Source organism: Rhopilema esculentum, chromosome 15 (assembly GCF_057945365.1).
Source record: "Rhopilema esculentum isolate cy_ngs chromosome 15, ASM5794536v1, whole genome shotgun sequence".
Classification (NCBI taxonomy): domain Eukaryota; kingdom Metazoa; phylum Cnidaria; class Scyphozoa; order Rhizostomeae; family Rhizostomatidae; genus Rhopilema; species Rhopilema esculentum.
The window spans coordinates 8575050-8586978 of NC_142829.1; the positions used below are offsets into that span (position 1 = coordinate 8575050).

Consider the following 11929-nt stretch of genomic DNA (forward strand, 5'->3'; position numbering starts at 1 on the left):
TTTTTGAATCTATGCAAAGGCTATAGGCTTAGAAAATTAAAAGACTGCTTTTAACTATGGTTTGTTCAGTATGTAAGGCAATAGACTTGTAAAATAAGTTGCTTTAGCTGCACTTTATTTTCAAGTGGATGCAAGGCTGCAAGCCTAGGTAATTGGGGGCTGTATTTAGACTCTGATTTTGACCGATAAGCAAGTACTCACTAATTGACTTCAAGAATTCGCTACTTTTATTACACTGCATTTTCGGGTCGATGTAAAGACTGTAGGCTTAGGAAATTTTGAGTTTTCATAGAATTCTGATTTTTTTCAGCAAGCAAGAGGATAGGCTTTGAAATTTAACTAATTTATTGCACCTCATTTTTGGGTAACTTTAAGGGTATAGTCTTGGAGAATTATGTTCTTTATTTGAAATCTGATTTTCCCGATAAGCAAAGCAGTAGGCTCGAACAGATTCCTGCTTTTATTGCACTACTTTTTTCGATCGATGCAAAGGCTATAGGCTTAGAAAACAAGAAGACTTCTTTGAACTCCGATTTTGTCAAATAAGCAAGACTACAGGCTTGGAAAAATCAGTTGCTTTAACAGCGCTTAATTTTCGGGCAGGTGCAAAGGCTACATAGGTTTGGTTTTGGCTATAAATCAAAAGCTACAGGCTTTGAATACTTGGGTTCTTTAGTCAAGCTCTATTTTGGCAAAAACTTAGGCTATAAACTTAGCTGCACTTTCTCTGTTTTGACTTTTGCCATACATGTTTGGGCTATTCTTTTGACAGGTTTGGTGTTTTCTGTCAGGTGCATTTTTTACTAACCACCAAGGCTTAGGTTTGGAGAGTTAGATGATTTCGACCTACTTCAAATTGGCCAAATTATTTGGAAAACTTGTTATATTTAGTAAGCTTAATTTTGCCAATACAAAAGCTTTGGACACTTTTTATTTGCTCTCGGCTCCTTTACCTGCTAGGTATTGAGCTTAAAGGCTCATGGTATGTTTTCTGTCAACTTTATTTCTCCCCAAAATTAGAATGTTTTTAGTCAGCAATGATTTTCGTAAGAAGCAATTACAAGTCTTGGAAATTTTCCTTTTTTTAATCAGCTTTCGCCAAATATTAAGTCTAAGGCTTTTAAAGTTTGGCTATTGTCCTTGAAAGTTGCAGGTTTTCCACCATAATTTTTTTCAAATATAAGGCTGTAAACTTAAGGATAAAGCAATAGGCTTGCGAAATATTGATGTCTCATCTTTGATATAATTTGCTAAAATCTAAAGCAGTTGGCTTGGAAAAGTGGATGTTTTTGTTCAGCTTAATTCTTGGTTGGTTGTAAAAGGATGTTTGCGTTCAGCAAAACGTTTTCAAGCCAAGGCAAAAGGCTTAGAACAATTAATATTTATAATCAGTTAGTTTCATGCCAGAAACAAAGGCAGTGAGCTTGGAAATTTAGGTATTTTCTATAAGTCGAGGTTATTGGCCATTGCTATGGGCTTGCAAAGTTGATATTTGTGCCTTCAATCAATTTATATTTTATGCCTTTAGGCTTGGATAATTTTTAAGGCAATCTGTTACGACGTTGATTTATTATAGAACAAAGGGATTTTTCATTGTTTCCAGTCCCTCTTTAATTCATCGCATTGTAAAAAATATGGCGGAGCGCTGGAATCGTGTTTAGGCTATTGTTCCAGCTATTGTTCTCGTTAACCAATCTACAACGAGACAGATTGCCTTTAAAGAATAAATCCTTCCGGTTAGATTTATTTTTGGCAAAGACAAAGGCAATCAGATGAGAGGAATTGAGGATTTTGTTATTCTTTATTTTTCGCTTGAAGCCAAGACACGGGCTTTGAAGATCGTCTGTCTTCTCTAGGGACGGATTTAGTAGCAAGGATTGGAGGCTGATAGATAATGATTGGATTTTGATTCCACGCCCTTTAGGTGCCTAGAAAATGATGAAAACGCCCATTTTCAAATTTCGAGTTTTAACTTTAATATCATGAAGGCAAGAAGATCCATTGAGTGAATTTTTGCAACATTATTTTTGCAACAAAAAATTGCCTTTTACTGAATCGCAGCAACATTGACTGAAGGACACAAAAATATTTAGAGGGTGTCACACCCCTATACCCCCCCCCCCCCCCCTCTTAAATCCGTCCATGGTCTTTTCCTCCGATTTGGATAAAAAGGCAAAGCTCTGTTGTACGTTCGATGATCGCATAATAGCGTGAAGCTTTGAGAAGCGACTAAGGTCCACCCTCATCTACGCTCCAAAGCGTGTGTACATCTGAATCAATATGCAAAACTTAAATCTAAAGCAACATGTCAGGTCTACACAAGAAAAGGAAAATCGCTTCATACCAGACAAGAAACCTGCATAAATTAATCAACCAACCAAAGCTACACATGAACAGTACATTTTTATGTTGTGGTTACAGAATGAAGATGATATAGGCATAGAATAAGATCTGCTGCTGTTTAATACCCCATAGATAAATCAATTATTCATTCATTTTAGGATTTTAATTCATAAACAGGATAATTTTCCTTTTTAAATACATTCCTTCTTGTATGGGAGGCAATATTAAAGGATATGGAGTTTCTTTAGGTGGAAAGCTGATCACATACGCGCGATATGTACACCGAGCCTACTTAACTCTCCCCACTTGGTCTTTGAAAAAGCCATATCGCTGTTTTTAACCGACTTGCCATTTATTCACTTGGCAACTATAATACTGGAGACAAAATAAAGCGGGTGACTTAGCAGATATCACAGAGAGAACTTAATTCTGTCATATCCTGCTTGACAAATACAATACGATTGCAATTATTGACAGTCCAGTTCAAAGCATAGTTTTCAATAAGGAAGCTTAAAAACTACATAATGTTACAGTATTAAGAGAAATTCTCATAATATTCTTCCTGTTCAACTGAAGTTAGTCTTGGAAATCTAAATAAATGTAGCTATTGTTTTTTATTGTGTACGAAAGCTTGTTCTTGTTGGCCTGTAACGTATCGCTGCAGTGGCGCCGTAAGCTACTGCACAGTGGGAGGACAATGCATGTGACCAGTTAGACCACGCCCTTTTTTGGTCGTTGCAGTGCATTGGACCAGGTGAATTTTTCTTAGGCAAAAATATGGTCCTCCCCTACATAATGCTGTTTAATCAAGTTCTAGGAAAAAATATGTTTTGACGAAAGAAGGGGGTAATTAACGCTATACCCCTATACCCCACTGTCACTGTATGACTGCACATTTACTTAACGCAGTTCTTGCGTAAGCTAATTGTTAATGCCTAAAGGCAATTGACAGATACGAAACTGTAAATCAATATTAGCCAATCAATAAACATGTGAGTAGAATTGCACTATTTGATTGATCAAATCTTGATTGAAAGATGGCTAAGTCCGCTTTAGTGACTGTCGATTGCCTTTTTTGACAATAATGTGATAAATGCTTACATTCATGTCCAATGTTTATGCCGCGCAGTTTTAGTACGTTGTCGCTCAGCGTTGTGTTTAAGTTACTTGCTGACAGTACGGCTGCCTTCTCTCCTTGTGTTAACTATGCCGGACTCAAATAAACTATAAGAACATCACTCAATGTGATATACATACATGTCTTTGAGTACAGGTGCACACTTAACAAAGAAAGCAGGCACATTTGGTACATTACCAATTTGACAAGTTCCCCCCTGCCTTCTTCTTTTGTAGGCATTTGTAGGGATCGCTATATTTTATCTTTCAATTTCTTTTATGACAGCGATATTAATTCAAATAGTATCAATTGACTGAAGCAAGCAATTAATGATTCCAAGCATGCCAATCCTGGCAATTTTTTCCATTTTTGTCTTGAACCTCCTGGTATTGCATAAAATATCATGTAATATGAACTTCATTAGGTCGACAAAACTACATTGATGACGGCATAGCGTTTTTGTATCTGTGAAAAACACCATCCTTAATCCACCAAAACAGTATAGCGAAGCTCGGTGAGGTTGCGTAATCAATGGCCAGTAAGAAAAAGTTCACTTTACTTTTTCAATTCACTTAAACTTAATTTTGTAAAACATACAGTACATCAGCATTAAAAAAGTTCAAAGACTTTGTTGCTTACTGTTGCCTTTGTCGTTTTCGTTTATATCCAAAGAGCAGTTGATGGAGAACGTTCTTGAATACATTTGCAAATATCGACCGCCAATTGATAACAAAGGGACGGTCAATGTCAGGGCTCCAACGGCAGCGACAATAGAACCTGCCACCTTTCCTGGAAACGTTACCGGAACTATATCGCCGTATCCAAGGCAAACGATGGTCTGAATAGCCCACCACATGCCATCGAGAATGCTAATAAACTGGGTTTCCTCGCTCCCAACTTCAATGTAGTATGCCAAGCTGCCCCAGGAGATCGACATCAATAGCATACAGAAGACCACCGTTAGCAAATCACGAACGCTACTGCTAAGAATGTTGATCACGACGCGCAGTGTATCGGAATGACGCGAGAACCGTAAGAATCGCAACACTCTGATCGTGCGGAATGCTTTGATAAATCCTAAATAAGTTATCTGTGTATCGTCGAAGGCAAAGAAAATGAAATAAGGTACCACCGCAAACAAATCGAGGATATTGAGCGGTGACTTCCAGAATGAAAATTTTTTTGGGGCACTAATAAACCTTAAAATTAGTTCTAAGCCGAAAAATATGTTCATTATCAGTTCGATGACAGAGAGCGGACTATTGAAAATAGAAGATGCATGATCATCTCGAAATTGCGACATCGTCGAAAGACAGGCTAGGATAACAGAGCCAACTATCATTAGCATCGACAAAACGGCGAAAACCTTGGCTGGTTTCGACGAGTTGGGATTCTCCAGGAAGCTGTGTAAGCTAGAGCAACATGTCTTATCGACTGCGTCTTGGCTCGGCGCTTCATGCCGCGCGTAGCCCTCTCGCTCTTTCATGCTCAAAATGGCAGTCTCTTCGAGTCCGTAGAAGAAACATTCTTTCTCAAAGTCAGTCATGTCTTTGTCTGTAGGCCGTATCAAGTACCCACCGCTCTGATAATAAAACAATATGGCTTCGAAAGAAATACGACAACGGTCGAAGAAAAGACATCTCTGAATAGAGTCGTAGTGTTTAGAACGCTTCGTTTTATCGCCTAGAAGAGTTTTTGGAAATCTGTCAAGTGTCGTTTCCAGAGTTTCGAATATAGTCCCACTGACGTTAATTTTAATTCGAGTTTTTGAAAAACCACCGGCTAAAGCGAACCTATTTCTGGGATATCTTGGTGAAAGATCTTTAAACTTGGCTTTCTGAAGAAGCGGCGAGTTACAAAATGTCCGACGAAGCGTTGGCGTGCTGCTTCCACTTCCATCTCCCGCAGTTAGTAATTGGACGGATGAAACTGCAACTGACATTGCTAGAGTTTCTTTTCTAAAAGGGGCGTATCCGGGGCAACGGAGATATTGCTTTTGGTCCGATATTGGCTAGGTGAACCGGAGAAGCAGTAGAACGGTAGAGCTGTAAAGCGGATAACAGTTAAGCGGTAGAGCGACAAAGCAGTGGATTAATGATGGGCCTCAAAGTAAAGACAGCTGATCGCCAACACTTGCGAAGTGATTGTCAAACGCTCATGTGTTTTTATCAAACAATAAATACCAAATAACTACCTAAAAAGCAGTGAAACCAACGAGTGTCAAAGTACCTGCAAGGGAATTGCAAAGTTCCTGAATCTTCATGATATATTGCTGATTGAATACCTATTCAAATATGACAAGAGCAACAACTTATTGATCATTCTGTAAAATTAACAATATACCAGAAATAGCAAAGGCAGGACTCCAATCCTCGACCAGTATCTGTGCAGCATTTTCCTACCAACGCTAATGCTGCTCTTCTGTCAATATGAAAAGTTGGACATAGAGCAAAGAAATTAGGTTTCTAGCAATATATAAAATAATGATTCAAAATCTTGGTTCCTACAAAAAAACGCTTTAGTGTAACCCGATGATTGAAATCTATGAAACAAGGTTGAATGATTTTAGGTTATGATTTTGAATGAAGAGACACAATTTTGGTCGTTTTTATTGCTAGCATGAAAAATTGAAATTGATTATAAAGTGTGATACTGCAAAGTTGCACAAACATTTGATTTCCCAAAGACGCCAGGATAAGAAGACAAATTAGTTGCCTGCACAATATTGTAGCATTCTCGTCGTTTTAGAATTTACTTCAATTAGACAGAGGCAATTAAGAGGATAATATTCGATTTAGTGGAATTGTGATAACATTCTGTTGACCTCAGATGGCTTAATAAACGACTAAAAGAATAAAGAGAATAATTTATGTTGATGATTTTTTGCTCGATTGCTAATTTTTGAGACCTCGATTGATTTCTGTACATGACATTCTTAGGCTACTATTGAAGGGTGCCAGCTTAAGGAACATTAAGGGATATTAATGGGGCTATCAATGCCAGCTTAAGGAATATCATCACAGAACAGGAAAATTGCAGAATAGAAAAATAAACATGTTTTTTCATATTCTGTGATGTCATCATGTTATTGGCGCAATAGACCTAACTTTAAATAAGACTGCCTACCGAACCAAAACAGAAAGACATGTTTGAATGAGAGATACAAAAATCAAATCTTGCCCATTCACCGGACTTGCTGAAAGTAAATTGAAATCTGAGATCAAAAACTGAAGAGGTTACATTCTTTTTAATGATTCGGCATTGAACATAAGAGTGACAGATGTGGCGAGAGAAAGGTTAGAATGTATGGGATTTGCAAGAATACGAGTGAAGCTAAAGATGGAAGTTTAACATTATTTATTTTCTCATTTCCATATATTGTTAATGTTCAGTTCCAAACTAAATGTTGCTGCATTATAAATTCAAAAGAAGACACAAATACTTACATTTTCCAATGGATGTTCCTTAAAGGTTAAACGGAAAGAAAAGCTTCATAACGATAGTTTACTTCTTGCCAATTTTAGGTCATCAGTTCGTCGAAGAATGATTAACTGCTTTTCGCCAAAGTATAACTGTTGCAGTGTAGTCAAACTCAAAACAACCTGCCAAGCACAGCTTTCCAAGAGGCTGCTAGCTGTGATTAGAGTTCATCTCATTGCCAAGGTCAGTACACTTAAATGAAAACTCTCTGCGATACTGGCACCTATTCTTTCATTCGCTTAGGAGAACGTTACCTTGGCAACACCACACAGATCAGCCGTCCATTATACACCTCCGCAGTATCCTTGGGTGTGGACAAAACATCTTCTTAAAGTCTATTAAAGAACTTGGAGTTAGGGCAATCAGACTGAGAGCTACGCAACCCTCGACAAAGTATCAATAGAATGTCAATTACTGCCTGGTGATTAGAAAAACAAAACCTCATCGATTGAAACAGGTGAGTGTCAACATGAAGCATTTCCCTGCCATCTACGCAGATCCAAGAAAAACATTGTGTCAAAGTGCGTTTGAATAGCAAATCTTTTGCGAAACTTTTATAAGAACAACTTTTCATCTTTATTTGAAACATTTACCATTGGTCGCTTCAAGGAGGGCAAAAACGCAGTGGAATCAATTGCGGAATGCTCGAATTTTTCAAAAATCTACTTGAATTATTTAGCGTTGCAATTTCTTTTTAATTTGCCCTCGTGTAAAAAAGGTTGCTTTGAATATCATCTTTTATCTTGGAAATCACCACACTTACACGTGGAAGGAAAGACTAGAGTTTAGTTTAAATATTTATTAGACCCAGGAGAGAAATAATGACCCATAATCGCAAGCTGCGTGAGTTCAGATTAGGCTGAGAAAAAGTTAATTTGAAAAACAAGAACTGGGTGTCTTCTGTAACATCAGGTAATAATATTATCTCAAGAACTCAAAATTAAGCTAAAAGCTTTAAAATTCAAACTCAGAAAAACAGCTACAGGGCTGAATTGGCAGGGCTGAATGACTGCACAAAGAAAACGAGAGTATTCTAGCAAAGAAATTCTCGCCCACATGTACTTTAATATATAACATTTTAAAAAATTTGAAGAACTATTCTAGGTAAAATATACAACACTATATGCTTAAGGAATGAAAGAAAAGATTAACAAGGAATGAAAGAAAAAATTAAAAAAAGTAAGTGGCATTTATAATCAATTTGTTTAAGGTTAGATCGAAAACTTATGGTAGGATGTAATGGGCAAAGAAGGTGTAGTTGACAAAGCCAAGAGCAAAAACGTTATTCGTATAATTCGTGATTTTCTTTATAATTTGTAAATCTAAGGACCACACAGCTTTAAGCAGCAACACAAACTGTTGCTTCGTCAAATATGATTTCAGTTGTGCAACAGTCTTTTGAAATGTTGGCCATGTTAGGAAACTAACCACTGAATTTGAAAAGGAGATCGATGGTCAACGAGATCATCCTGGTTAGACCTTTTCTAAGGTGATCAAAATAGAAGATTTATTTTCTATAGGGCGCGTGTCAAGTATAGCCTTGCAAAGATTAAACATTACAATGATATACTGCAAGTTGCTGTTGGGATTCTGATCCTATCAACGTCTTCAATGACTTTTTATCTGGATATTATTTACAAAAGATAGAAGAGCGGCCAGTCCATACATATAAATGTAATCTACACAGCCTAGCATTCAGCCAAATTTTCTAAATATATGTAGGAATCGCTTAAAAGCATGTGGCATAAAGTCGTTTTTAATTATGGTCACCTGACTATGCTTTCACTACCAATTAACACAGAGTACCTACTACAGATAGTAGTCTTTCAAATATAACTTTAGAAATTTTTGTCGTATTCTTGTGCCTTTATAATTTTGGCCTATATATATTTGTAATGTTCTTCAAATGATAAATAAATACATCTATCTAGTTTTTTTACATAGCATCATTGATATTTATCCATCAATAAACCTCATGCTTTCTCAAATCTTTCTTAGACTGAACAGATAGTTCCATGATCTTAAATTAGACTTTTAAAAGTATAAACAGTCACAAATTGAATCAGGGAAATCTCAGGTCAAATATCTTAAAAACCTATTGCCGTACATATTTACAACAACAGTTGTTAATGAATTAAGCTTGTGAATTTTTTCAAAAATTTAATCAAAATCTCGGAGGTTTGTTAAGCTTATGAAGTTTCAGAAAAATTAAATAATTGGTAAAAATAATATTATTGGTGTTTTATTGACTAGCTAGATTAATAAGCTGTTATGCTACAATTGTATACATATTCAGTTTGAAGTAAAGTCTTGTACAAACAATTTGCAAAATTACAAACTGTTTTGTTTTCCCAAACTTTGTTAATCTGCAGAGATCTAAACTTTAAAGGTCGCACCCAAAACTGGATCATATCATGAAACATCAGCAATTCGTTAAGGGCCGGGGATTTCATTTAGCTCCTGTAACATGGTATTTGCATTCGCTCTTTTTTTGCTAAACTTAAAAACAAATAATTTTTACAAAGGAATAAGGTAATTTGAGATGAAAATTTGGCTAGAAGCATAAGAATAAATTATATCGGTAAAACTTTCTAACCAAACAAGAAAAGCCTTTCAAATAAAGCTGGAAACACAAAGATATGCTATTTTACAAAGTTTTAGGAAAAGGGATTTTGCAACGTTAGCTACTACCAAACATCATTTTTATGTAATTATAATGTCAAAGCTGCTGCGTGTTCATAATGTCATTAACCAAACTTGCAAAAGCATATTGCCATTCGAGGTAAAGCCAGTGATTTAGGCCTACAGTATATGACAACCGTGTCCTATCTTTTGTGGCTTGACAGAATAAATTAACTGAACATTTATCGACTTAGGTAGTTTTCTTCAAAGAAACTTGTAAATATGGCATAGCCAGAACTTTTCGTTTTCAGAAAATGGGAAACAATTTTGCGAAGTGAATGGCGCATATCTGCTGTTCTGCAAGGCTCCTGTCTGAAACTTTAGTTCCATTTTACATAAATTGAGGCTTTGCACAATTTAGTTTTAAAAGGCCATTTTTCAACGCTCACCGACAGAAACCATACTCATTTTTGAAGAGTCTTTCTGAGCAATGTAATTTCAGAGTCAGAAGAAAATTCTCGTGAACATTTTAAAGTTTCTAATTAGATATATTCTTGTCGTTTCTACTCTAATCTGTGAGTTTTTTAGGATGAATCCTGTGATCGAAGCTCAATATGCTCCCGGCCTGTGAGCCTTACACCAGGGCACTTGGTTTTCTCCGCTGCTTTGATTTATAAATGAAACAAAACAATAATTTCTCTATTATGCGTAGACCCAAAAAATACTTCATGACCGCAATATCGACATCCATTCTTCTTTTTCGAGGAGTAGGTCCCACCCGTCATGAAAGACTAATCTTCAGAGGAGATTCGTTTAAGATAACTTGCTACTTGAAATTGAACTATTAATGTGAAAAGACTCAAGATAATTATATACAACAGCAGTTAAATCAAGGTTGTTGTGACTAAAGCATTTAAAGGGCATCTTCATAGTTGTTGTTGCTTGCTTCTTTTATATTCAACATCATTCTAGATATTGTTCTGGAGAATGGGTTTTTTGTCTCTTAGCTAAAGTTTCCTAAAGCTTTCTTCCCTGAAAATTCGAAGTGCTGTTTGTTTTGTTTTATTATAAAAAAAATTAACAAGTTCCAAGGATACTCAGTCTAAAGCGCGTAATAAACAAAGAAGCTCAAAGTGTTATGTTAACAGATTAAACGAAGAAAGTCAGATAGCTAACGACAGTGTAAAATAAAAAGCAAAAAAGCAAAGCAAGCAATATCTACAGCCGTAACGAAAAGATGGAAGTTTATCCACATGAAGTTCAGTTCGTCTCTCAATTGAAACTGCCTCGTCGTATCAATTACTAGTTTCTCATCTCGGTCACTTAGTAGTATTTATATCAAAATGTCAATAAAAGAACTAATAGAAAAAAACCCACTTAATTATACCCGCATTACCTAAGAATTTTTTTCATAAAATCGACTGCAAGCCGATAAAATGACATATGCGCTACAATGGTGTTTTTTGGACGATGGGCCTGCGCAAATTTTTGATAATCAATTCCCGTAAAACTACCCATTTAGACATTTCATATTACAAAAAAAATTTCAGTGCTGCCCAAAGAAGCTGGCAAACAAAGATGCTTGAATAAATAAAATTGTTTTCCACAGTTTATAGCATTATTTAGTGACTTGTAGGCCTCTTTGCATTTAGTTACTTCTTTAAAATCCCCATCTCAGCATTGAAAATAAATTTCTTTGGCATTCGTTTCTTCATTTCAAATAGACATTCAAACCATCACTGCTTTGCTATTGCGTTTGTCTTCCAAAGAACTGGCCTTTTTTCTAATCTTCCATCTTTACTGTTTTACCATCTGCATTACTTCTGCTTACATATGCAAGTAATGCTGTTGATGTGTCTTGTTTCTGATAAAGCATTTTGCAACGATTTTTAATTGAAGTTTAAACAACAGAGATAGTAGCACTGGCTTTGCTGGTGGTGTCTTCGACGAGCACCATACGGTGTCGCTGCTTGTGTAGTATATTTGTGGTCAATCAAGATTGCTTCGTGGAAAAAAGCCGAACGTCTCACAGCTGGGTTTGACAAACTGCTTGACCTGAAACTCTTTACATTCTTAAATTTTTATGCAAAGTCTTTCTTACACTGGTTTTGCTTAGTGTTCTTAGCGATGTAAACAAAAAGGTTTTACATTTGAAAATTTCGTGTTCGTAGCCATTACCACCTAATAAACCTTTGCTAACCAAAGAGCGAGTCTAAGGCCTATTGACAAATCCAAAAAAACATCTTCAGGTTGTCGTTTGTAACATTGAAAAACAAATTGCTTTTAGTTCTATCGTTTCCCTATTATGAGTTAGCCCCCAAATCGAAAACATCTTAAACTCCAACCACAAAAATTAGAATCGGTTTC

At 36.2% G+C, this 11929-nt stretch overlaps 1 protein-coding gene across 1 annotated transcript; it reads right to left on the bottom strand.

The window, feature by feature from the left end:
* Positions 1-1082: 1082 nt before the first annotated feature.
* On the bottom strand, positions 1083-11901 carry LOC135685118 (potassium voltage-gated channel subfamily A member 1-like). Its single transcript, XM_089112657.1, has one exon. It carries the CDS (start codon positions 5400-5402, stop codon positions 4080-4082), a length of 1323 nt encoding a protein of 440 aa, XP_088968783.1. The 5' UTR covers positions 5403-11901; the 3' UTR covers positions 1083-4079.
* Between the last annotated feature and the right edge of the window lie 28 nt (positions 11902-11929).